Here is a 27,830-nt window from a genome sequence, read left to right as displayed (position 1 = left end):
TCCACGTGCTCCGTACCTCTGCACTTTACTTCCGCACCTCCTCTGAGTCTCAGTGTGCTTTTCTCTTTCCTTCTAGTTGTACAATTTCCACTCAGCCAGCCTTCCTGTGGTTCTGGATGATGTCCGTTTTGTCTTTTAGTTCTATTTTTGAAGTGGTTGTGTGAGGCAGCAATTTCCAGTGTTTACCTATGCCGCCATCTTGGTTTCTCCCTTTACCCCTACATTTTATTTTATTTATTTATTTATTTTTTAAATATTTTTTATTGATTTTTTACAGAAAGGAAGAGAGAGGGATAGAGAGTTAGAAACATCGATGAGAGAGAAACATTGACCAGCTGCCTCCTGCACATCTACTACTGGGGATGTGCCTGCAACCCAGGTATATGCCCTTGACCGGAATCGAACCTGGGACCTTTCAGTCCGCAGGCCAACGCTCTATCCACTGAGCCAAACCGGTTTTGGCACCCCTACATTTTAAAACATGCATCTACAAACAAATGTATTCTCTTACATAATGTGACCAAAATTGTCACACTTGGGCAATTTAACAATGAAATAATATTGGCTCAGTGGTTGAGCATCGGCGTATGAAACAGGAGGTCACGGTTTGATTTCTTGTCAGGGCACATGCGTGGGTTGCAGGCTCCATCCCTGTGGGGACATGCAGAGGCAGCCATTAATGATTCTCATCATTTATGTTTCTATCTCTCTCCCTTTCCCTTCCTCTCTGAAATCAATAAAAATATATTTTTAAAAAAAAGAAACAATACTGTTAATTACACAGTTCATGGAATAGTGTTTCTAGGTACATAAAGTAAAATACAGTAGTTTCCAAAGAAATATTGAAATAAAGTTCTTAAAATAGTAAAAAATGTATTTTTATTAATACAGTGAATAAGAAGGTTTAGGGCAGGTCTAATTACTATCGTTTTTAAGTAGCAGTGAGTGTGATATTTTAAAATATCTGCAACAATTATATTGTGATTTCTATTGGTTGTAATCCTAGATACTACTAACACTATTGTGGTTTGTTGCCATATTCATAATTGAATAAAAATTCTAAATTAAAGATTATTGAAAATCCTATGTAATAAAAGCCTGGCGAGACTCCCTTGTGTGATGTCACAAGATGGCCGCCACAAGATGGCCGGCCGGGGAGGGCAGTTGTGGGCGATCAGGCCGGCAGGGGAGGGCAATTGGGGGTGAACAGGCCATCAGGGGAGGGTAGTTGTGGGCAATCAGGCCAGCAGGGGAGGGCAGTTGGGGGTGAACAGACCAGCAGGGGAAGGCAGTTGGAGGCGACCAGGCCTGCAGGGAAGAGCAGTTAGGGGCGACCAGGCCAGCAGGGGAGGGCAGTTAGGGGCAATTGGGCCTGCAGGGGAGGGCAGTTGGGGGCAAGAACAGGTCAGCAGAGAAGGGCAGTTGGGGGCGATTGGGCTGGCAGGGGAGCAGTTAGGTGTCCATCAGGCTGGCAGGGGAGCAGTTAGAGGTGTTCATGGTGGCAGGCATAAGTGGTTAGGGGCAATCAGGCAGGCAGGCGAGTAGTTAAGACCCAGCAGTCCCGGATTGTGAGAGGGGTCCCAGATTGGAGAGGGTGCAGGCTGGGCTAAGTGATGCCGGCCCCTTCCCCCTAACCCCCTTGCACGAATTTTATGCACTGGGCCTCTAATAAATATATAATTCCTTTTCAACCATATTCTTGCATTACCACCCCCTCCTGAATTTGTTCACTGATATCTTGTGGGAGGTGTTAATGGACCCTAGATTAAGACCAGTATGTAGAGCATCTTTTTTTTTTTTTTTAATTATTTCTGATTTGAGAGAGAAAGAGATTTGTTGTCCCACTTATTTATGCATTCATTGGTTGATTCTTAATATGTGCCCTGACTGGGGCTCAAACTCACAACCTTGGTGTATCAAGATGACACTGCAACCAACTGAGCTACCCAGCCAGTGTTCATAGAGCATCTTGAAACCTACCTTTTTGGATCATTACTAAAGATGATTCCCTGAATATCTAAGTAGAGAAAATTTAAGTACTTTAGGACAAAGTAACAAAAACTGTGAGCTTCCAGTTGCTATTTATTCCTATGTGTAATCTGATCTATATACTTGAAGTCACTTGAAATTGAAATGAAAATCTTATTCTGTGAAAACAGAAAGATTTCTGTGATTTGTTTAGGCTATTAGAGGGTCTTGTAGATACTCCTCTCTGTAAATAGATTGATATGCATAGAATCCACAAGTCTTGCTATGTACCTTACCAAGAATGATTTTATTCAGTGTCCTTATCAGCTATGGTGGCAACATGTGGGCAAGAACTGTGGCAGAGAAGGAGTGGGAACAAGAATTGTGGACTAAAACTATAAGTGATACCAAAATTCCTGTTTTGGGGGATCTGCTTTTTAGCATTGGTTGAGTGAGTGACATTTTCCTTCTGTCCCTTCAGTTTCTTCTTAGCAAGGCATTTCAAAGATTTTTTACTGACATCTCATTTTGTAGCTCATTGCTCTCACCTTTAGCAATATTCATGAATACTTTGATTTTAAAACATGAGCCCAAAACATCCTAAATTAAAACCTAATCAGTGCAAAGTCAGAACAAATCAGAAAGGTCCATATCTGTGTGAACTGCTAAATTAACTCAAGTAGCTCAGCTTATTTTTGTGTTTATATATTTCCTTTATAAACAAAATTGAAATGTCTCCTCTTCAGATTTTTTACTAGCCTTCATTAAAAGAGGTAAATAGGAATTCCCTTTTCAAACTATTCAAACCAGTATTTTTTAATTAAGAAATTAAAAATATTTTTTAATTTTACATAGGAACTTGGACTCAGTATATATCATAAATCAACTATGTGAACTCAAGAAAAACTGTTTAAATGCTTTCTGTAGGCAGAAAAACAGGAATAATGTAAGAACAATGGAAGACAGTGAGACTTTGTAGTAGGTGAAAAAATTAGAGGGTAGACAATAACAAGTGTTAGAGAAGATGTAGAGCAGTGATTCTCAACCTGTGGTTCGCGACCCCTTTGGGGTCGAACAACCCTTTCACAGGGGTCGCCTAAGACCATCGGAAAACACATATATAATTACATATTGTTTTTGTGATTAATCACTATGCTTTAATTATGTTCAATTTGTAACAATGAAAATACATCCTGCATATCAAATATTGACATTACGATTCATAACAGTAGCAAAATTACAGTTATGAAGTAGCAACAAAAATAATTTTATGGGGAGAAACCAAGATGGCGGCATAGGTTAACGCCGGAGTTTGCTGCCTCGAACAACCACTTCAAAAATACAACTAAAAGATTGACTGGACATCATCCAGAACCACAGGAAGGCTGGCTGAGTGGAAGTTCTACAACTAGGAGGAAAGAGAATAGCATACCGAGACTCAGAGGAGGCGCAGTGCTGAAGTGAAATACTAAGGTGCGGAGTGCATGTGGAGCGGGCTGGCGGCGGAGGGCGCGGTTGTTGTTTTCAATCGGGAGGGAGTTTCAGACTCTGAGCTCCAGATACGGGCGAATCTCTAGGGACCCAGACTCAAACGGGAGAAGTGGGACTGTCTGGCATCGGTCGGAACTCGAAGGCAGCTTTCTCTCCAAGGTTTGCAGCGGTTGCTGGGACTCTGAGAGGCAGAGCCCCTGGGGACAGAACTGAGAGCAGCCATAACTGCTCGCTCCGCCCGCCCTGTTGATCCCGTGGGACCCCCCCCCCCCGCCCAAACCCTGCACAGAGGCATTTGCCGGATAGCCTTAGGCAAATGCAAGATTAGCACCGCCCTAGAGATCCAGCACAGAAGCTCTCCCACTGCAGACACAGCTGACTCTCATAGCCAGTTAGCCTGGAGGTCAAATCACCCCCAGTATTGCCGACAACAATCAAGGCTTAACTACAACAAGACTGTACACAAAGACCACAAGGGGGTGCACCAAGAAAGCATAAAAAATGCGGAGACAAAGAAACATGACAGAAATAGAGGATATAGAGCTAAAAAACGCACTTTTAAGGTCTTTCAATAATTTTCTAGAAACTGCCGATAAACTTGATGAGATCTACAAGAAATCTAATGAGACCCTCGATGTTGTGATAAAGAACCAACTAGAAATTAAGCATACACTGACTGAAATAAAGAATATTATACAGACACCCAACAGCAGACCAGAGGAGCGCAAGAATCAAGTCAAAGATTTGAAATGCGAAGAAGGAAAAAACACCCAACCGGAAAAGCAAAAAGAAAAAAGAATCCGAAAATACGAAGATAGTGTAAGGAGCCTCTGGGACAGCTTGAAGCTTACCAACATCAGAATTATAGGGGTGCCAGAAGATGAGAGACAGCAAGATATTGAAAACCTATTTGAAGAAATAATGACAGAAAACTTCCCCCACCTGGTGAAAGAAATAGACTTACAGGTCCAGGAAGCGCAGAGAACCCCAAACAAAAGGAATCCAAAGAGGACCACACCAAGACACATCATAATTAAAATGCCAAGAACAAAAGACAAAGAGAATCTTAAAAGCAGCAAGAGAAAGAAACTCAGTTACCTACAAGGGAATACCCATACGACTGTCAGCTGATTTCTCAATAGAAACTATGCAGGCCAGAAGGGAGTGGCAAGAAATATTCAAAGTGATGAATACCAAGAACCTACAACCAAGATTACTTTACCCAGCAAAGCTATCATTCAGAAGTGAAGGTCAGATAAAGAGCTTCACAGATAAGGAAAAGCTAAAGGAGTTCATCACCACCAAACCAGTATTATATGAAATGCTGAAAGGTATGCTTTAAGAAGAGGAAGAAGAAGAAAAAGGTAAAGATACAAATTATGAACAACAAATACACATCTATCAACAAGTGAATCTAAGAATCAAGTGAATAAATAATCTGATGTACAGAATGAACTGGTGATTATAATAGAATCAGGGACATAGAAAGGGAATGGGCTGACTATTCTTGGGGGGGAAAGGGGTGTGGGAGATGCGAGAAGAGACTGGACAAAAATCGTGCACCTATGGATGAGGACAGTGAGTGGGGAGTGAGGGCGGAGGGTGGGGCAGGAACTGGGAGGAGGGGAGTTATGTGGGGGAAAAAGAGGAACAAATGTAATAATCTGAACAATAAAGATTTAATTAAAAAAAAATTTAAAAAAAAACAACAGTAATATTATGGTTGGGTGTCACCACAACATGAGGAACTGTATTAAAGGGTCGTGGCATTAGGAAGGTTGAGAACCACTGAGAGAAATTGGAACCTTCATACATGCTGGTGGGAATGTAAAATGGTACACTACTTTGGAAAACTGTTTGGCAGTTCCTTAAAAAGTTAAACATAGAGTTATCATATAAGCTAGCAATTCCACACGTAGATATACACCCATGAAAATTGAAAATATGTTTACACAAAAACTTGTACACAGCTTTTCAGAGCAGCATTATTCATGGTAGCCCCAAGGGGAAGCAACCCAAATGTCCATCGGTGAATGAATGGTTAAACAAAAGTAGACTATCCATACTGTGGAATATTACCCAGCTATTAAATAGAAATGATCCCAGCCTGTGTGGCTCAGTGGTTGAGTGTCAACTCATGAACCAAAAGATCATGGGTTCGATTCCCAGTCAGGGCACATGCCTGAGTTGTGGACTCAATCCCCAGTAGGGGGCGTGCAGGAAGCAGCCGATCAATGTTCTCTCTCAGCGATGTTTCTATCTATCCTCCCTTCCTCTCTCTATAAAATAGATTAAAAAAAAATTTTTTTTAAGGAAATAAATTATTCATTTCATGCTACAACATGGATGAACCTTGAAAACATCATGCTAAATGAAAGGAACCAGACAGAACAAGTCACATATTATATGAATCAGTTTATATGAAATATCCAGAATAGGTAAATCCATAAAGACAGAAAACAGGTTGATGGTGGCCAGTGGCTGAGAGTGTAGGTAATGGGGAGCAACTGCTTAATGGGTAGGGGAGTTTCCTTTTGGCGTGCTTATTCTGGAACTAGATAGTGGTTATGGTTGCACAATTTAGTGAATATGGTAAAAACCACTGACTCGCACACTTTATTTTTTATATGTAATTATATACTTTAGAAATGTGAATTTTATGGTATGTGAATTATATCTTTAAAAAAATTAAAGGATAGCATTTAAGAGTTTTTCCTAGTACCTTCTTCATTGTCTAGGCACCAAACATCTGCTTTTAGCTAGGATCCTTAGTGTATTCTCATAGGAAATATTTTAAATTACTAAGTTTTTAGCGTACAGAAAAGAACAGTTAACTTATAAACTAGTGGCCTGGTGCACGAATTCGTGCACATTGAAAGGAAATTAATTAGAAGAAATATTTTAATATCGCTATTTGCACCCTAACCGGTTTGGCTCAGTGGATAGAGCGTCGGCCTGTGGACTGAAGGGTCCCAGGTTCGATTCCAGTCAAGGGCATGTACCTTAGTTGCGGGCACATCCCCAGTAGGAGGTGTGCAGGAGGCAGCTGATTGATGTTTCTCTCTCATCAGTGTTTCTAACTCTCTATCCCTCTCCCTTCCTCTCTGTAAAAAATCAATAAAATATATTTTTTTAAAAAATATCGCTATTTGCCCTTTCTCTATAATAGAAGTGTCAACCAAATTCATGATCGACAATGACAGATGGAAACACATGCGTGCAATTGGCACTAGCAAGAGCTTTATATATATCGTGCATGCACAAGTCAATTTAGCCTTTTATAGGTATAGAATAAACTTGCTTAATTAGACCTGCTTTCTGATGTAGCTAAACTTTTTCCAGCCCAGTGAAGCACCCCAACTTCTCTTTCAGGTAATTGTCAGCAACACAGCAGTAGATATCAACACGAAGCAGATTATTATTGTATATCATGTAGGGAGAACAAAGGGTAAAATATTTAACTACAGCAGTGTTTGACTATATTCTATGCAGTGAGAAAACCTGAAGTCATTTTTAAGGTCCAACATTTCTTACTTCTTTTTAGTCGGGTCAAGTTTCTAAGCTTTTTAAATTCCGTTTTCCGCTAATGAAAGAAAGTCTTCTATCTACCTACTCCAGGACTTCTGTGATGTGAGGATCAAATGAGATGAGGCACGGGAAAATGCTTCACAGATATTTGGTTAAAGTGTGAAATGTTCCTGGGTTGAAGAAACTGCAAGGAGGCTAGTCGCTAGAGAGGAAGCTGGGCGTTGCTACGTGATGTCATTACCTGGAGCCCACAGCAACCATTTCTGGGCTGTGGGCTGCATTTTGTGCCATGGGGTCTAGGCAGTGTTGGCTGCGATTTGGTGGGGTGTCGCTCCGGGGTGGTGGTGGGGCCTGTGTCCCACTTGGGGGAAGCTGAGTGTTGGTTTGTCGGCGCCAGGTCCATGGTGCTGGCCAGTGTGCGTCATGGCAGCTCCTGTGTTGAGTGTCTGCTCCCTGGTGGTCAGTGTGTGTGATAGCAGCCGGTCAGATGGTAGGAGGAACACAACATATTAGCCTTTTATATATATATAGATGGCTGGTAAAAATAACTGATAAAAAAATTAAAACAGGAGGAGGAGGAGTCATTTCAAATAATAATAGCACTTTAGTTACTAATTTACTTATTGATTCAGAAATGTTTCCTGAAGTATGGGTGGGTGAGGCTAATAATGAATCTTTCTCTTTTTTCTTACTCTACTTTTTCCTTACTCTGTTTTTATGTGATATTCCTATGGTCTCTAACTTGATGTATGCTAGTCTCATTTTTCCTCCAGGGATGTAGTAACCTTCACTTCTTTTTTGTCTTCCATTAGCTGTGAGAACAACCCATATTGTCTAGTAAAGGACTGGGTGGTGTGATGTTTTGGAAGGAGTGTTCATTACCATGTTAGGAGGTCTGAGTTCTAGTACCTAAACTGCCTGTCACTTTTTCACTGTGTCACCTTAGGCAAATCACCTAATCTGAAGATATGTCCTCATTACAAAATGTGGGAATGGAACCAGTTGGTTCCAGTTGGTTCAAGATTCTGTGCATTAAATTGAAGTAATATGCTGATTAATACAATTTCTTATATAGACTTATCTAATCACACATTTGGATTTCTATATTAATTTGGTTCATGGTTACAAATAGCTTTTAGGTGATAGTGCTGCACTGATAAAATGAAGATCCTGTCTTTAGGGACCTCACTGCATTGTGGGGCACTTGACATATAAGCAACCCATATTGTGATTTTACAGTTCAGTCTCGTGATTGTTCTCATGAAGAGGCTGTGACATCATTAGAGCCTGGTGTGTGGGAGGGTTCAGGAAAGGGCTTTGGTGGTGTGTTAAGCTCCTTTAAGGTAGTAGGCTCTGGTTATATATCATTTTGGAATTCTAACTATCCGTTTCTTAAGCTGCGTTTATGTTTGGTTCTATCAGTTCAGAAGCTTTGTTGTACCTTTTTTTAAAAGGAGAAATAAGTATTTGTGGCAAATTAATAATAATAATGGGGAGTTTCTGGTGTGAAATAATTTTACCTCTTTTCAGACAGATCCAGTTGAGTATGTGGAAAACATGTGCGAAAACATGCAGCTATACCCTCTGCAGGACTTTCTCACTGGAGATCAGCTTCTTTTTGAATACAAGCCAGAAGTAAGGAGGTTTCCATTTCTAACACTTAACATTTAGAGAAAGAAGGGTGAGAAAGTGCAGAAAAGTGCTTCAGAACCGTGGGAATGGAGAAAGCTTAATTGTAATTAGTCATGTCTTGGTTGTTTAAATCAAAGAAATATCAGTAGTTTTGTGGATAATTTTCCATGATTCTTGTATATGATTATGTTTTAATAGGAGAAAATCAAGTCCTTTTCTTAGGTACTATTTTCACCATTTTTCAAGTATTGAAACATCTACTTAAATAGTTAAAGTGATTCCTAAAAATTATGTGCTTTGGTTGCTAAGCATACTTAGAGTTGTTTAGCTGACCCTTTAATTCAGTTGGAGACACTACACAACTAAATTTTAATTATTTTGAAAATATTTACAAGAAAAATAGATTCACTGAATTCAAAATATATATGATTTATAGGTAACTTTACATACACATAAATAGTTGGTCAGGAACTTTCCTCCACTGTTCCTGGGAAACAAGTAATTTTGTTTCTTATAGAGTAACAGTTCTCACAGGGGTGATTTTGCCCCCAGGGGACATTTGTCCATATCTGGAAACATTTCAGTTGTCATACTGGGGTTGCTCTTGGCATCTAGTGGATAGAAGCCAGAGATATGGCTAAATATCCTACATGAAGACAGCACGCCACAACAAAAAAATATCTGGTCCAAAATGTTAATAATGCCAAGCTTGAGAAACTTTGATGTAAGGTAAAACATAACTACTCATTTTAAAGAGGGTAGGGAAAGGGAGAGGAAGAAGCAGCAACCATACCTTCTCGTCATTTCCCCAGAATGGTTGTGCCCAACAGTCCAAGTGCTTTTTTCTGAACTACCATTTGTCATTTTTTTCCTCAAAGAAATATTTAAATGGTAGTTAGCATTTCAAAACTAACCCATGAAATCTTGTTTTAGTCCTTGTCATAGCTTAAAGATTATTGCAGTAGGCCCTACATTGGGATTGTTTTTACTGTTTCTTGGGTGTGAGATGGTAGTTAGGAGTATATAGTCTTTGGAATCATGTACAAACTTTTTGTTTCTTCTAGCTGCATTTTGTACAGATTATGTAATCTTTAACTTGAGAAAATTATCTTTAACCTCTGAAGCTATGTTATTTTCAATAAAATTGGTGTGCCTTAGGATTAAATGAAATAGCATATGTTAAACATTATCTGACACATAGTAAAAACTTAGTGATAACTATTTTTACTGGTAATACTGTTTCTACATATGATTAGAGATGAATACTGCTTATATAGCATTATCTAGAAACATTTTAAACAACTAATAGTCTAATGAAGTTATATAAATTAGGGTGTTCATGGACTATAGACAATTTCGTTTATGTCGAGATCTTGGGGTATTTAACATAACATAATGTGGTTCTGCCTTTTTACCAGAGATATATAGGTTACAGTTGTTGTTAATGTGTCTCCTCCTCCATTCCCATCCCTTATTAGGTCATTGCTGAAGCCCTTAATCAGCTAGTTCCTCAAAAAGCAAATCTCGTTCTGCTGTCTGGTGCTAATGAGGGAAAATGTGACCTCAAGGAGAAATGGTTTGGGACTCAGTATAGTATGGAAGGTAAAATATTTTGAATAATTGTCCTACATAATTAAGGTGTATCTGACTAACCTGGGAATTTTTATTTCTTAATAATCTGACTGATAACCTGGCTGGAGTGGTTCAGATGGTTGGAGTATCATCCTGTGCACTGAAAGGTTGCAGGTTTGATTCCTGGTCAGGACATATACCTAGGTTTCAGATTCAATCCCTGGTCGGGGCACATATGGAAGGCAACTGATTGATGTTCTCGCTCTCTCACTTTGGTCGGTCTCTCTCTCTCTCTCTCTCTCTCTCTCTCCCTCCCTCCCTCCCTCCCTCTTTCTTTTCCTCCCTCTTCATTTCTAAGCATGACCTCGAGTGAGGATTTTAAAAATAGAATAAAAACGTAATAATTTGATAGTTCCTGTAGTGAAAAAGTATATGTATTTTTAGATTACTTTGAAATGAAAATTACTTATACTTCTATGCAGGAAATTATTTTCTGCTATGATTATATCTATATTTATTAGATAGTAAAAAATCCTGTCATCTTGATAGTTAGGGGGCAGTTTTGAATATGTTTTAGAAAAGTGTATCTTAAACTTCTTTAGTGTGCATGTGTACCACCTGGAGATCTTATTAAAATATAGATTCTGCCCTAACCGGTTTGGCTCAGTGGATAGAGCGTCGGCCTGTGGACTCAAGGGTCCCAGGTTCGATTTCGGTCAAGGGCATGTACCTTGGTTGTGGGCACATACCTAGTAGGGAGTGTGCAGGAGGCAACTGATCGATGTTTCTCTCTCATCGATGTTTCTAACTCTCTATCCCTCTCCCTTCCTCTCTGTAAAAAATCAATAAAGTATATTTAAAAAAATAAAATAAAATAAAATATAGATTCTGATTTAGTAGCTCTGGGGTGGGGCCTGAGATTCTGCAATTCTAACAAGCTCCCAGGTAATACCAATGCAGTAGAGACCACGCTGAGTAGCAAGAGTCTAGAATGCCTAGATATGTCAATCACAGGTTTCCAAAGAAAGGAGAATTAATTTGTGAAGGTCAGTTGTTGACTGGTTTGTTATTGAAAGAATTCTGAACATTGCATTGTTTATTGGATCAGTTTGTTTTTCCATTTCTACAGATGTTGAAAACTCTTGGGCTGAACTGTGGAAGAGTAATTTTGAATTAAATCCAGATCTTCATCTTCCAGCTGAAAACAAGTACATAGGTCAGTGAAATAGCTATCACTATTCATAATCCATCCATAGTCTAATAAAATGGCACCTGTATAGAACAGTATGTTTTACAAAGAACCATTAGATTCATATTTGAGTTTCCTAGAATACTCTGGGCTGGGCATTACTGTTTTCTTACTTTTTTGAATGAGAAAACTGAAGCTCAAAAAAGCAAAGCAACTTGTCCAAGACTATTCAGTTGGCGAATGGAGGAAACAGGACTTTAACATAGATCTTGGGACTCTCTGAAGTATTTGTTTTTGCTTTATCATAGCTGATCCTTTCATTCAGTCTATGTAGGAATTACCATTATCTCATCTGGTTGTTTTAGTGTTTTTCAAACTCTAGATTGCAACCCATTAGAGGGTTGTGAAATCAGTATAATGGGTTGTGATGCCAGTGTAATCGTTGTGAAAGCATTTAAAAAATCAATTAGAATGGAAAATAGCAAAATGTTTAATTGCATAAAGAAAGAGTATTATCTTAAGAACTTTGGTTCCAGACTTCACTAAGAGAAGTTACTTAGAATTCTGAAACCGAGAATGGATTGCTAGGAACCCTGCTAATATATCTGAATGAGTTATTACTCTTTTCTTTTGTTAGCCTCGGACTTCATGTTGAAAGCTTTTGATTCTCCTGAGACAGAATACCCTGTTAAAATTGTGAACACTCCACAAGGTTGCCTGTGGTATAAAAAAGACAACAAATTCAAAATCCCCAAAGGTAAAATTTTCCATTCCTTACAGGAGTGAAATAAGTGTTTCAAATCTTTCTTCACTTTGTAGCAAATGTTTTTCCTTATGTCTATCATCTACCTCCCTTTTTCCTTCCGTTTCCATTTGAACACCTTTTCTAGGCGTATCTGTCAGATCAATACTGTGCTCCGGTGCTATCACAAAAATCCTGTAGACACTACAGATTCTAGGAAATAAAGATTCAGACCTAACATGAAATTGTTTTTCAGATATTTTACTTTCAGTATAATGAAAGCACAGCCAGGTTTTTTGGCCATCTTAGGGAATAGGTACTTTTGAACATTGTTTGGAGTGTTGTCTTGTACACCAAAGGTTGTGGGTTTGATTCCCGGTCAGGGAACATGCCCAGGTTGGGGGTTCAGTCCCCAGTTGGGGCACACGCGGGAGGCAACTGCTTAATGTTTCTCTCCCCTTTCCTCTCTCTCTAAAATCAACAAAAACATATCATCAGGTGAGGATTTTTTTTAAAAATTAAGTAAGAATACACTGAAGGAAATTATTCTTAGATACCGGAGCCTCATCGAGCATTACAAATGTGAAATATTTTCTGTATATCTATCTCCCTCTACCGTTTTGTTTTTCTGAATAGAGGAAGCATAGTATACAGTTAAACAGACTCTAAAATCCTTTTCTTCAACATGGCAGCCCAAAGTGTATTGCTTTTGTTTCTGTTCCTGTGCATAGCATAGGAATTTACTGAAGCAAACTGGAATTAAAGACTAAGTGTTCTTGCTTTCTTAAATAGCTTATAAGAGTTTCTAAAAAATGTTTTTAACATTTATTCAGCTTCCTTGGAAAGGCTCTGCTATAACTTCTTGTGAACATTGGGATTTTTCTCTAATGTTATTGACATGTATACCTCTGTAAACATTTTCCCTGACTAATGCTATTGATAAATATGAACATTCATAAGTCTCTCTGTATATCTGTCTATATATCTGATCTTCCGATAGATTAAAGTGTGCCTTTTGGTCATTATTTGGAATGGTAAATATTACTTTTTAAAGGACCTCTAAGGATTAAAATGTAATAAGGATTTAAGGGTTAGTAGCTTATTTCAGAATTTTTAAAAAGCATAATTTGGGGTATAAATAGCAGATACATAAAATATTTGAGTCCTCTGTTCTTTATTTTCTTATCTATAATTTTTTTGCTTTCAGCATATATTCGTTTTCATCTGATCTCACCTTTGATTCAGAAGTCTGCAGCAAAGTAAGCAATTGTCCTCTTTTCTAGAAAAAATATTTATTATTGAAAGTTATTTTGTTTCATTCTGAATCATTCTATCATTTTCTCTATCAGTACCTGGGCTATGCTGCTGATTATGTATTTTTTTTGTGCCCAAAACAAATTATTTGTATCAGTAGTAAACATTGAACTGGAACTGTGGCTGCTGCATTTCCAGTGCCCATTTGTGAAACAGGCTGATAGCGTAGACTCATCATAGACTTAGTGGATTGAGGTAGTTCCTTAGAGATTAGTTTGGGTTAGCTTCCAGTCTATAATGAAGACTAGTGGGTCTGTTGATCCTGTATTTAGAGACTGCCAGAGAACCTGATTATGTATGCTTTGTTCTTAGCAAATTACTTATATATTTATGTAAATAGCTGCATTGTAGGAGGTCAGAGAGCTTAAAATATTCCTGAAACATAGGAGGTTCTCAGGAAAATATATTGTGTTTCTTCCTTAAAATCCAACCTTAAAATGACAACCAGCATTAACATTTATTAATATCCACTTTAAAAAAAGACATTACCTTCATCCTTCCCCCTCAGATTTTTAATTTGTCAATCAGAAAAGTTAGGCCTTAGGAGTAGTCGGAGCCTTTAGGCAAGTTGCCTTTGATGCCTTTTACACTTCCCCACAGTGCAGCATTAATATGACCGTTTCTATGTGTGCATGAGATGAAAAAGATTGGGAAGCACTGCTGAAGGTAGTAGTTCTATAATGCTCCTATGAAACTGAGTCCTGGGTAAGCAGTATTTACCTGGAGCTCCATTAGTATATACTTTTACATTCTGGAGAAGTGATTTAACATCTTTGTAAAAGTGAAGTTTCTTATTCTAAATCAAAGCATATATTTTCATGTCTATTTCTTGTCAATTAACAATGACTTTTGCATTTTATATTCTCAGTGTGGTCCTCTTTGATATCTTTGTTAATATTCTCACCCATAACCTTGCGGAACCAGCTTATGAAGCAGATGTGGCACAGCTGGAGTATAAGCTGGTAGCTGGAGAACATGGTTTAATTATTCGAGTGAAAGGATTCAACCACAAACTACCTGTAAGTGCAAGTGCTGTTTTACTCATAGAGAATTTTATAATTTCATATTTATATTTGTTGCCCCTATAGCACCAAGCATAGAAGCTTGTGCATGGAGTGCTATACATAGAAAGAAATGTTTATTAATTAAACTAGAGGCCCGTTGCACGAAGATTTGCGCAATAGGTTTTCCTTCCTCTGGCTGCCGGCACCGGTTTTCCTCCGGCACCTGGGACCCAGGCCTCGAGGCTTGGCTTCTCTGCTCCGGCCGCAGCAGCGAGTCTTGGCTTCTCTGCTCCGGCCGCAGCAGCGAGGCTTGGCCTCTCTGCTCGGGCTGCAGCAAGGCTTGGCTTCTCCGCTCTGGCTACAGCGGAGAAGCCAAGCCTCTTCAGTCTTCAGTCATTTTCAGTCTTCAGTAGTCTTCAGTCTTCGCTCTGCGTCTGCATATGCAAATTAACCGCCATTTTGTTGGGTTAATTTGCATACTCATCCTGATTGGCTGGTGGGCATAGCGGAGTGACACCAATTTGCATGTTTCTCTTTTATTAGTGTAGATAATGTTTATTACTGTGTTTTTTGGGCTCTGAGAGCTATTTTAACTTTCGCCACACATAAGAGCAACAGATATTCATTCCTTAGTAGCAATGCATGCAACACTGACAGGCACTGACACATTGCCTGACATAGAGTAGAACTCAGATGTTTGTATCCTTTCTTCCTCTTATACTCTATCCCATTGTTTCAAGTATGTGTATTTTGCTTCTTAGTTCTAAGTTTATGAACCTTTTAGAAACAGGATCCCATATCCTATCAGTAGTTTGTCTTTTGGTAAGGAATGTGTTCTAGTGTTGCTTTGTCTAAAACTTCATAAGCAGAAGAAGAAATAATATGGGATGCTAGCTAAGAGGATTAGATCATTAAATACCAGGAAAGTAATATAATGTACCCAACAACAAATTTTATGTCTTGATTTTTTGGGTAGAAATCAATATAAAATAAGACATAAAACCATATATTAAGGTTTGGGGCTCTTGGTTCACACACAAAAAAAAATCTGGAGGAAAGGACCTGGCAGAGGTTAGATCTGTGCAAAGAGGTGATAGCTTCAATATCCTAGCAATAATGCTAGTGAATAATATAGTTCTCTTTATACCTTCATCCCTGTCAGTCTCCTCAGGGAACAAATATTGGTCTTAGGAGGATACACCATGGAGTATTTTACTTTTGTCAACCTTCAAAAGCCTACATGTAATGTAACTTAAGATCCAAACAGATTAAAGCCTAAACAGAAGAGAGCTTTTCAAAATACAGACCATAGAAAAGTATTTGAGGGTCTTCATTTTATGAAGCTTACCTAGTTTTAATATTAAAACCTGAGATAGAATATAAATATATAAAACTCGAGACCAGTTTTACCTGTAAAATGTAGATGCAAACTTTAAAAAATTTGAAAATTAAAAAAAAAGTAACAAAAAGAATACATCACTATGACCAAATGCTAGGAATGCAAAAGGTTGGTTGTTCAGTATTAGGAAGTTGATGAATAAATAACAGTTCGAATGAGAAGCATGACAGGCAGACCTCAGAATTTTGTGGGTTTGGTTCTAGACCCCCGCAATAAAGCGAGTACCGCAATGGCTACTACATTAAAGTGAAAAAAATAAATAAAATAAAATCACTTGGAAAAGTAAAAATATTTTTCTTTGCAAATGATATGGTTGTATTCTTAGAAAACCTAAGATGCTACTAAAATTATAAAAATAACTTGTGATATGGCTTGTCACAAGATCAGTATATCCAAATCAATGGCTCTTTTTCCTATAGTAGCAATAACTACTTAGAAATGGATGGAAATATTTATAATATTGGGAAAAAAAATACCTAGGAAGAAATAAAAAAAAAAAATGCCAAACTAGTCTAAAGAAAACTATAAATCTTTTTTGTTGTTGTTAATCCTCACCTGAGAATATTTTTTCCATTGATTTTGTTGTTCTTTTTTTTCTTTTTAATCCTCATCTAAGGAGTTAGAACATTTTTTCCATTGATTTTTAGAGAGAGTGGGAGGGGGGAGGGAGACAGGGGAGAGAGAGAAAAGAGGGCGAGAGAGAGGAAACATCAATTAGTTGCCTCCCGCTTATGCCCCGATGGGCCAAGAATCAAGCCTGCAACTGAGGAACATGCCCTTGACTGGGAATCGAACCCAAACCCTGTGGTCTGTGGGTTAACGCTCTAACTATTGAGCACCAGCCAGGGCTCTTGATTTTTTTTCTTTTTTTAATCCTCACCTCAGGATATTTTTCCATTGATTTTTAGAGAGGGTGAAAGGGAGGGGTGGAGGCCTAACCGGTTTGGCTCAGTGGATAGAGCATCGGCCTGTGGACTGAAGGGTCCCAGGTTTGATTTCGGTTGAGGGCATATACCTTGGTTGCGGGCACATTCCCAGTAGGGAGTGTGCAGGAGGCAGCTGATCGATGTTTCTCATCGATGTTTCTAACTCTATCCCTCTCCCTTCCTCTCTGTAAAAAATCAATAAAATATATTTTTAAAAAAGAAAGGGAGGGGTGGAGTGAGAGAGCGAGAGAAACATCAGTGTGAGAGTCATCGATTGGTTGCCTCCTGCACATGTCCCTACTGGGTCTTGGGATCAAACCAGCAACCCAGGTATGTGCCCTTGACAGGAACTGAACCCTTGACCTTTTGGTCTGTGAGCCAACACTCTAACCACTGAGCACACCAGCCAGGGCTATAGATCTTATTGAAGCATATAAAAAAGACTTTAAGGGAGAGAATTACAATGTTTCTAGATAGAACACCTTGATAGAAAGTTGTCATTACTTGAAAATTAATATGTAATAAGCAATTACTCCCAGTTAAAATCACATTTGGGGGCACTTGGGATATGGATAAAATTATTTTCAAGTTCATATGGAAGAAAGAAATGTTTAAGAATACCCATGAAAATTATAAAAATAGAAGAATCATTGCTCCAAATTTGACAGTGATGGAGGATTTTAGCCCCTGGAAATTGTTTGAGTCATCAGTACTTCTCTTATGTCTCCCACAATGCCAATTACCATTTGGGTCCCTGGTAAAAACCAATGGAAAACATCCCCACCATCCAAAAAAAACGTAGTGGGTTTCCATGCTTCTCCACTTAAAGTGCCTCTTTCTTTTCTTTTTAGCTACTGTTTCAGCTCATTATTGACTACTTAGCAGAGTTTAATTCCACACCAGCTGTCTTTACAATGATAACTGAGCAGTTGAAGAAGACCTACTTTAACATCCTCATCAAGCCTGAGACTCTGGCCAAGTGGGTACACATGGGATCAGCTTTTATTTTGAAGGCCTGAAAGTATTTGCCTTCCTAGGGGTCAGTTATGGGGGCTGAGGCTATAGTTTTGCTGCTAATTTTCAGAGTTGTTAGAATTGTGCTCTGGTTTAGGAAACCATGCCATGGGATTATAGGGTTTCTAAACCCAGCTAAAGTAGGGTGAGTAGGACTGAAAGTAGCTTACTGTATTTAATTAGAGGCTGAAGGTTTTAGGGTGTTTTTTTCCAAAGTATGTAAGTAAATAACAGTTAAAGAAGTTATGGCTTTGTTGTAGCTTTGAATTACCTGCTGGTGATATTTTTGTGTTGGGTACTGGGATGAGTAGCTGAGATAAATTACTTAACATATCATTTATCTATCTAGCAATTGCAGTTTTCCAGAATTCAGCCAAAGTTACAGAAGAGTTAAAAGACTTCTGGACAGTCTGTGTACTAATGTTTAAACCAGCTGTGGGCAAACTATGGCCCACGGGCCGGATTCGGCCCGTTTGAAATGAATAAAACTAAAAAAAAAAAAGACCGTACCCTTTTATGTAATGATGTTTACTTTGAATTTATATTAGTTCACACAAACACTCCATCCATGCTTTTGTTCCGGCCCTCCGGTCCAGTTTAAGAACCCATTGTGGCCCTCGAGTCAAAAAGTTTGCCCACCCCTGGCTTAAACCCTCTGCTAATAAGCAGCCCCCTTCGGCCTTCCATCAGAGCCTGTAGCCTATAGGGTACCTTTGTGTGAATCAGGAGAAAGTATCCTCTTGGGGTACCCTCTGTCAGCTTGTGGAGCCTTTATGGGAGGGAGTGAAAAAGTTCCCCTCTGAGCAGGCCCAGCCCTTTGTGTACATGGTTTGCAAGCCCCCACTTTACCTCCTTGCTGGGCATCTGCAAATGGTAAACAGCACAACCTGATACAGACGTTCTGCTTTTGATAGTAAGAATGAGCCCATAAATGACCAAAATTCAAAAGCAGTTAAGAGTCGGGCAGGTAATAACTGATAATCTGATTATTAAAACTAATAACCAAATATAAGTTGGAAAGGAGAGTTGTCCAGAACTGTTGAAATGTTGAGAAAATAGCCCTGTGTGTGCAGTTACTCCTGAATGCTACTTTATTAAAATGTGGTAAAGTAATAATAATACCTTTTCATTGAAGATTCATTATGTGCTAGACCTAAGAACTTTGTGTATTTATATCTCACCAAAACCCCATTATTATTTTTCTTGTTTTATAAATGAAGAAATTGAGTCACAGGTGACTTGCCCAAGATAAACAGATTAGTGTGGGGTCAAGGTCAGTCTGATTTTGGCCTAAAGCTACTACCGGTACTATATTGTCACTTCAGTAATAGATATCTATAATGGTGACCTCTAGTAATTAGTAAAATGTTAGATTTTTAATCAAAATAGTAATAATTTTAAATTGGTGTGCAACTCATCTGGCAACTTATGTGAAATATTTTATTTTGCAACTGTGACAGATAAAAGTGAGTTGTACCATTGAGCAAATCTGTGTAAAAGTTTATGTGCGCAATTTTAAGTGCTTTTTGGTGATTGTTTCCCCATCTTAAATAGTGATAGAAATTGTTTCTCTTTAAAATATATCATCTGTAGAAATTTAACCAAATCTCTCTATACCTTCAAGATTCATATCTTACAACAAAACATTTTTTTCTGCCCTCTGTACAGAGACGTGCGGCTTTTAATTCTGGAATATGCCCGCTGGTCTATGATTGACAAGTACCGGGCTTTGATGGATGGCCTTTCCCTTGAGTCTCTGCTGAGCTTTGTCAAAGAGTTCAAATCCCAGCTCTTTGTTGAAGGCCTGGTACAAGGAAATGTCACAAGCACAGTGAGTGTGAGGTGTTCTGTTGCTGTTGGGCAGGTCTGAATGCTTTTGTGGGCTCTGGAATTGCATTAGTTCTTCCCTGAAGCTCTGGGTTTGGCAGGCCAGCGTTGTCATAGGCTATTTAGAAGGGAACCTGGCCCCTCTGATGCTGGGCAAGACTTTCTTATGAAGGAGACTGCTGGCAATGGACTGGGACTTTGGATGAAATGGGTTTGGTAAATATACTAGCCTGGTATTGGTTATGTTTGTTGACAGTTATGTAGAGAAACTACAAACAGTTTAGAAATTAAAGTGGGACCTGGGGAGTGGTGAGGGATGTACACACATATAAGTAAGCAGAACTTGTATGTCAGGCTTATCCTGTAGTAAATAGAGAACCATTGAAGGGTTTAAAAGAAGCTTTGTCATTAAGAAAGACCCAGATAGCCCAGTTATGAGGCTGTTATAAAAGTTTATATGAAGTATGATTTCACTTATATGAGGTATCTAGGGTTGTCGAAGTCATAGAAACAGCAGAATGGTGGTTACCAGGTTTGGGAGAGGTAAAAAGAGGGAATTGTTCTATGGGTGTAGAGTTAAAAAGTTTTGCAAGATGAAAAATTGTGGAGTTCTATTTCACAACACTGAATATACTTAACACTAGAGAACTGTATGTTTAAAAATGGTTAAGAAGGTAAACTTTGTTATGTGTCTTTCCACACTCACACAAGTGAAGTGAGAATGATGAAGCTTTAGAGGTTTGGCAAAATAAATGAGTCTGAAGTACTTAAGAAATAATAAGGTAGAGAGGATGGCCAAAACACAGTGACTGATTAGATGCGGGGGGTGAGGGAGAAAGAAGGGAAGGATCTAGGATGATGCCCAAATTTCTTGCTGACCCAGTGGGTTTGTGGAGGAGGAGAAACAATAGTAGGTTTGAGGGCATATGAGGAGTTTGTTGTGAGATTTTGAGTTGGAGATATGTGTGGGACCGTGTGACGAACAGGCCTCTTGTAGCCAAGAGTGCATCATTGATTGGGTCTCTTCCTAAACTCTTTGGCTGTTGACCATCTTCTATGGCTTCTCAGTTTCTCAGGACCGGCCCTTTGATGGAATATACATATAAATGGCCACTCTTGAGTTTGGCTGCTTCCTTCTCACTCCTCTATGTCTTTATCCCACACACTTACCCAGCCTTAGTTTCTGTCCTGTTCACAGAAAGAAGTTTAAAAGCCTCAACTCACATAGAAGAGCAGGAACAGTTGCCTGCTTCTCTGAGCAGTGGTAGTATTGGGCAGGGCCTTTGGTCCAGAGGACTTAGTACCATGTCTTGCCCCAGGTAGAAATCACTTTAGAAATGGGCCTACCCCTCCACTAATCCCTCCTTTTGTTGGTTAAAAAAACAAGTTTTGAGAGGAGGGGGGGATGCATTCACTTAGGATTATGCTGTTGCTCACTCTGTGCCAGGCTCCAGGTTTCTAAAGCAGTTACAGTTGTCAGAGGGCACAGAATATTGGGGTAAACTGAACAGTTAGTTTGATGCAGTGGGGAAAGTGTCACAGTGTGCAGGTAAGCAGAGTGCCGAGGAATTGTTCAGTTTAGAGCCACTTAGTGTTCAATGGACATATATTAAGTCAGTGAATGATGAGCCCACTCAATGAATGACTTACCCAGCATTTTGGGTGACAGACTATATCTGCTTTCCTAATGTTATCCAGGGCTTCCCAAGAGATTAGAATACAGTGGGGCCTTGACTTTCGAGTTTAATTCATTCCGTGACGGAGCTCGTAACTCAGATTACTTGTATGTCAAATCATTCAAGTGAACGAGTGAGACATGTGATGCTGGGCTGATGTTGTGGCGTTCACTGTGACGTTCGCTGCGCCAACTAGTGGTGGGGTATCTGAAGCTGGCTCGTAACCCGAATTTTAGCTCGCAACTCAAAGCAAAAAATCGGCTGAGAGACGGCTCGTATCTCGAAAAACTCGTTAGTCGGGACACTCATAAGTCAAGGCCCCACTGTATGGATATTAGTTGGTTCTGGGTGAAATTAATGTCAAGAGAGCCTAATGCAGTTATTTCTTCTCTTTCACCTCCTAGGACTCTATGGATTTCCTGAAATATGTTATTGAGTGAGTATTGGTTTGATTTTTCTCTTTGGGAGTTATGTGTTCTTACCAGCAGGAGGGCCTTGAGCCACTACTCAATTGTGACTAAATCACAGTGGACATAATTCTTGTGGTAGGTTTTCTTGAGACTAGTTATATAAACAAAGCACTTCAGAAGGGATTGTGGAAAGCCTGACCTCTTTTTCAGTTTTGGGGTGGGGTAAGAGGATAAAGGCACTGCCTCAGTGACCCACACTGATTCTTTTGCAGCAAGCTGAACTTCATGCCTCTGGAGCAGGAGATGTCTGTGCAGTTCCAGGTGGTAGAACTGCCCAGTGGCCACCACATATGCAAAGTGAGAGCTCTGAACAAGGGTGATGCCAACTCTGAAGTCACTGTGTACTACCAGGTCAGTTGGCCCCTTGCACAGCCATCCTCATGGCTAAGTACCTTTAAGGCATTAAAGCCTGGGGGAGTAGTGACCCTCTGACCTCCCAGACCCTCTGTAGTTTTGTGCTTGGGATCATTTGTTTTCTTGAAGCAACAACATTTAAAAATTGCTCCTGTCAGTAAAATGAACCCCTTTTAAACCACAGTGCTTCATGAATTACCCAAGTACTAGTCCAGAGGACAGACTAAAGTGTGATTGGAAATTCCCGTACATTCCGCTGACAGAACCCCAAGCAATAGGAGGACATTTGTTAAAAGGATGATTTTGAAAATTAGACAAAAGTAAACATAACTATGTAATCAGTATACAGCAAACAGAATGATTATCAGAATTATAATTGAAGGTTTCAAAGCACCTGACAGGATTTATCACCTCTATTTTATGAATGATGAATCTGAGGTCCAGACTCCCTTACTTCTGAGGTCATGTCAGCTGGGGCTTGAACACAAATCCTGTGTTCTTTCCACACCATTCTGGAGAGGTCAGATGGGACTTAAAGAACTTTGCAACAATCTCAGTTGGCCCATAGCCTTTGTTTAGTGCCACTCAATTCCAGGACTATGGGGACCTGTGCCTATCTAGTTTGATCTCAGACTTCTCCAACTTTTATAGCTGCTTTTGTGGTCCTGGGTCCCCTGCATGAGGAAGTCTCTTCTTTGCCAGGCCTTCTGAAGATCTCTGCTCTGGGCTTTGGGCGTGGCTGCATGGTCTTACTCTCTCTGTCCTTTCATTGCGATTTTGGCCCTGAACCTGAGTTTTTCTCTAGAGGCCCAGCTTGTCCATAGAGCCAATCTCCCTTTGGCTGTAGTTACCTGAGTTTCTCCCCAGGTTTTAAACTTGCTTCATAAATGGTATGGCCTCTCCCTGCTTAGCCTTGTCCACATTTCCAGTGCTTGACTGCTCAGAACCCAGAGTAACCTCTCCAGTTTTAGGTAGAATTTGTAAGCACCTCTGTTGAGGTACTTTCCATCGATCACTTCTTACTACCAGCTTCTAACAGACTGCTTCCTTTACAGAACCACTTCCTTCCTCACAGAGGGCATTTTGAACAGGAAATTAAGTTTTGACTAGTTTTATTGCAGTCCTTCTAGAGGCAAACCAGAAATCTTATTGCTGACTAAACAGGACTTGCAGGGAACACTCGCTTTATAAAGTCTTTTCTCTGTGAAGGGGGGAAGAGTAGAAATGAGTCTGTCAGAGGAGCCTACAAGAGCCTGACAGGGGGATGCACTAGCAAAATCACTGCTTGTTGGCCTCTTGCCCTCTTTTATTCTAACCACATTATTTTGCCAGTTTCCAGGACAGCCAGCATGTGGCATCTGCTAGGCATTTTTATCAATTGGTATGGGTGCCTAGGCATGGCTGCAAAGCTCCTGTTCACATCTTTTTCACGTGAGGAATAGATCCAGTTACCCTTTATTGATACCCAGACATTTCTTGCTCTCCTTAGCACCTTGAACTACAGTACTTGTTTTTTTTTTGTTGTTGTTTTTTTTAAAATATATTTTATTGATTTTTTACAGAGAGGAAGGGAGAGGGATAGAGAGTTAGAAACATCGATGAGAGAGAAACATCGACCAGCTGCCTCCTGCACATCTACTGGGGATGTGCCTGCAACCAACGTACGTGCCCTTGACCGGAATCGAACCCAGGACCTTTCAGTCCGCAGGCCGACGCTCTATCCACTGAGCCAAACCGGTTTCGGCCAGTACTTGTTTTTAGATTGTGTCCTCTAGGTCCTTGGCAGGAGCTGGCAGGTAGGGATTATTGGACTTCCTCTATGCCTACCCTGCAGTTCTGTCCTAGGGCTAAGAATACAAATGAGCACGCATGAATCCTATCCTCACAGACTTTCTGACAGGAAGACAGATGTATAACAAAATTGTGGAAAGTATGGCAGTAGAGGGTATGATCAACTTTCTTTGGGGGATGAAGAGAATGGGATGGACACATGAATAAATGGTTGCCAAGAATAGCTGATTAAAACACCCTGCGAGCCATTGGACTTTCAGTTGGTCTGACCAACTTCTCCTTTCAGTCAGGTACCAGGAGTTTGAAAGAATACACTCTTATGGAGCTGCTTGTGGTAAGTTGTATAAAAGAGTTAAGGAGCCCTGACCCACAGAGGACTGACCTTTTTGCCTAGCGGTAGGGACTTAGGAATTGTCAGAGACCTGTGGTTGGAAAGTGAGATGGTTATTTAGTATTCTCACCAGTATGATCATGGAGAGAGGGGACTGGGCAATTTAGGAAGAAGGCAGTAAGGGAGGCTGGACTTTGGGGGTGTATGGAACATTTGGGGGGAAGAAATGGAGGTTTCTCGGTTAGGAGGAGTTGGGCTGATGGGTAGTATGTTGAATTACAGATGCACATGGAAGAGCCTTGTTTTGACTTCCTTCGAACCAAGCAGACCCTTGGGTAAGTCTGCTGGCAAGAGCACTGAGCTCAAATAAGGGCCTGGGGCTTACTTTGCAGGCTGAAATTTCAGATATCCTGACTGAGCTGTGTCTCAGAGCTCTTTGGCCCTTCCATGTCTACTTAGAGTCATACCTACTGGTCAAAACTTCTGGAATTTGCATCTTGGACTATCATTGGGTTTTCAGTTTGGTCACATTTCAAAATTAGCAAGAGAACAAGCTAGCCTGTGGTCCTGTAACCTGAGAATGAAATAGATGTATACATCTTTCTGGATCTCGAGGTTCAGTAAAGATGTGCAGAAACCCTTCCCTCATCTCTAGTGTTTCTGAGGGCAGGGCCCAGGTGACCAGCTGAGCTCATAAAACTTTTTGCTTTGGCTGTAGGTACCATGTCTACCCTACCTGTAGGAACACATCTGGGATTCTAGGATTCTCTGTCACTGTGGGGACTCAGGCAACCAAATACAAGTGAGTAAGCAAACTATTATTATTGGCATGGAGAGCAGGGGCTACAGATAAACCTCAGACAACTCTAAGTCACAGCTGCAGGGGGTGGGGGCTGCAGAGTGATTGGTCATAGATGGCCTGATCCAGGACTGATCAATGGTTCCTATTAGGGTTTGACTCAAGTCCTGTGGTCACCGTACAGGGCTTGCCAATGTTTATGTCTTCAGGTATATCTAAAGACAAGAAAGGCAAAGGTACTGGCCTTAATGCTAGAACCAAGGTACAAGGCCTTGTTGGTTCTCAGCTTTGGAATGGCCAAGCATAGGTCACTGCTTCAGTATGAGGATACCAGGAAAATGGGCCAGAGTTGGGGGTAGGATTCTTTCCATTCATTTCCCTCCCTCCATTTAAGGGAGTGCTGAGGAGGACTGGGAAGAAAACATTTCAGCCTCTTTCCGAGACAGGGTTTCTAATGACTTTTGTTTTGTTTCAGCTCTGAAGTTGTTGATAAAAAGATAGAAGAGTTTCTTTCTAGCTTTGAGGAAAAGATTGAAAACCTTACTGAGGATGCATTCAACACCCAGGTGATTGAGCTGGCCTGGGCTTTTGTTTCTTGGCCCAGACAAGCCCTCAAGACAACTGGACACCAGCCTTAGCTTTGCCGGCCAGTTTTGGAACATTGTAGTCCCACCTTAACTTGACCATGTATTCTTAGCTTCGTTCCTCTGCATCATGCTATCAGGTCCTAAGTGAAGGGACCATAGCGTGTCCATCACAAGCCATATGTTCTGGAGGCACCAGTGTGATGCTATGCCTGAAGAGCTCTTTTTGGTAACAGGTCACAGCCCTGATCAAGCTGAAGGAGTGCGAGGATACCCACCTTGGGGAGGAGGTGGATAGGAACTGGAACGAAGTGGTGACACAGCAGTATCTCTTTGACCGCCTTGTCCATGAGGTAATAGCATGGTTCTCTGAATAAGACTGCCCTCACAGGGACTCCTGATTTGGCAGGAGTCACCATTCCAAGCACATTGGTATTGGGTGGAAGAGACCCCTGGGGCGCTCACACCAGGCCTGGTTCCTGACTTGCTCATTGCTTGATTAGTTTCCAGACTGGCCTCTCTAACATCTTAGGTGGCCAAGTGCGCAGGATGCTAATCCTTACCTACAACCCCCAACCAATTTCAATTAGAGCAGATTCATTTGTTTTATATATTGAGTTTCACTTTAAGATTTGTGGGGGGAAAAGTGTTCTATTTAAAGAAAATTTAAAACTTTGATCTTTATGAACATAGAGTTCCTCCTCCAGACAGGATTCTTGGTGTAGGTCTTTTGACAAAGTAGTAAAATCCACAAAAAAGAGCTCCGTGTGCTGCAGTCCAGTCTCTCGGATAATATAACCCTTGTGGTGAATTACCAAAGGACACTGAGGCAGAGGTTTAACAAGAAGCTCTTAAGGCACTACAGGTTTCCTGTTAGAAGCAGAGCAGATAAAGTTCTCTACCAATTTCAATAGTTACTTGTATTTTTCTCATTAGAGTATATAGTTACTATGTACCTGAGAGTTTGGCTCAGTGTGTTACTCAGCTATAATTACAATATCTGCTACCCTTTCTTGCTTATGAAACCTTAAAATGTGCAGCCAAAGCTCATTTTTATCCTATTCTGGAAGGTTGGGGGCAAGCCGAAACTTGATGTGCTCAGACCAAGGAAGTCTGCCAGGTGTTACGTTTAAGATCTATCTTTCAAGAAAATGTATTGCTAGTCTTTTATAGCTTTCTTTCCTATCTTTCCTTCCTCTAAAAGATTGAAGCACTGAAGTCCTTCTCAAAATCAGACCTGGTCAATTGGTTCAAGGCTCACAGAGGCCCAGGAAGTAAAATGCTTAGTGTTCATGTGAGTATGGTTGTCATTTAGCCATTATTATTCACTGCGTTTTTGCTGGTACCAGAGATCCTAATAGGTCTTTGTCTAAATCTGGTCGGCCTATTTCTCACCTCGAGCCTTTGGCTTCTTCCAGGTTGTTGGATTTGGGAAGTATGAGCTGGAAGAGGATGGCACCCCTCATGGTGAGGATTCAAACTCTTCTTGTGAACCGATGCAGCTAACCTACCTGCCAACCTCTCCTCTGCTGACAGATTCTACCATTCCCATTACTGATATCAGGGCTTTCACATCAACACTTAACCTTCTCCCCTACCATAAAATAGTCAAATAAACTGCAGTCTCGTTGGCCTGAACGAAACATTGTGTATTTAAAATGTGTATTTTATGAAGTTATACTACTATGGCCTTAGGGCCCCCATTGAATTTTTGCACTGGCATCATAGAATTTGATTTACTCCCCACCCCTTCTGTGGTGACTAACAAAACGGGTTACGGTAGCAGCTGGCAGAGAGAAATCAGCAGGGTGGCCAAAAAGCTTATAGGAGCAGTTTGAGAAGCCCTGGCACCTGGTTCTCTCAGATTGAGAATCCAGTTCTGTATGACAGCCCTGTGTAACCCATGTCTTATTAGTACCTAAATGTTAGGTGCTAATACTAATACCTAAATGATGTTGTTTTTAATGTATTTTTAAATAAAGATAGTTCTGTATTACCCTTCAGAATGAGGCATTTGCTGCTGTGGCATTCTTGTTTCAGTGTGGGGTACAGATATAAACTTTCCCCAAACCCTCTTAGGCAAGCATGTCAAACTCAAAATGAGGCCTGTGGGCCCCGAGTTTGACATGCTTGCTCTAAGGCAGTGGTTCTCAACCTTCCTAATGCCGTGACCCTTTAATACAGTTCCACATGTTGTGGTGACCCCCAACCATAAAATT

The 27,830-nt window shown here is 40.2% G+C and overlaps 1 protein-coding gene across 1 annotated transcript in view; it reads left to right on the top strand.

Moving 5' to 3' along the window:
- Nucleotides 1–27,617, top strand: part of NRDC (nardilysin convertase) — a 78,976-nt gene extending 51,359 nt beyond the window's left edge. Inside the window, exons 17-33 of the mRNA XM_006087379.3 lie at nt 8,518–8,622; nt 10,098–10,221; nt 11,321–11,407; nt 12,018–12,137; nt 13,330–13,381; nt 14,305–14,455; nt 17,617–17,744; nt 19,448–19,610; nt 21,687–21,718; nt 21,965–22,103; nt 24,184–24,231; nt 24,511–24,563; nt 24,947–25,030; nt 25,503–25,593; nt 25,848–25,964; nt 26,816–26,905; nt 27,030–27,617. Of these exons, the coding sequence (XP_006087441.1) occupies nt 8,518–8,622; nt 10,098–10,221; nt 11,321–11,407; nt 12,018–12,137; nt 13,330–13,381; nt 14,305–14,455; nt 17,617–17,744; nt 19,448–19,610; nt 21,687–21,718; nt 21,965–22,103; nt 24,184–24,231; nt 24,511–24,563; nt 24,947–25,030; nt 25,503–25,593; nt 25,848–25,964; nt 26,816–26,905; nt 27,030–27,227 (1,782 nt within the window). The 3' untranslated portion in view covers nt 27,228–27,617. The remainder of the gene's footprint in view (nt 1–8,517; nt 8,623–10,097; nt 10,222–11,320; nt 11,408–12,017; nt 12,138–13,329; nt 13,382–14,304; nt 14,456–17,616; nt 17,745–19,447; nt 19,611–21,686; nt 21,719–21,964; nt 22,104–24,183; nt 24,232–24,510; nt 24,564–24,946; nt 25,031–25,502; nt 25,594–25,847; nt 25,965–26,815; nt 26,906–27,029) is intronic.
- Nucleotides 27,618–27,830: the final 213 nt, after the last annotated feature.

Source organism: Myotis lucifugus, unplaced genomic scaffold (assembly GCF_000147115.1).
Source record: "Myotis lucifugus unplaced genomic scaffold, Myoluc2.0 scaffold_37, whole genome shotgun sequence".
NCBI lineage: Eukaryota > Metazoa > Chordata > Mammalia > Chiroptera > Vespertilionidae > Myotis > Myotis lucifugus.
Note: the sequence above shows the minus strand (reverse complement) of the source record. Positions and strands in the feature narration are given on the sequence as shown.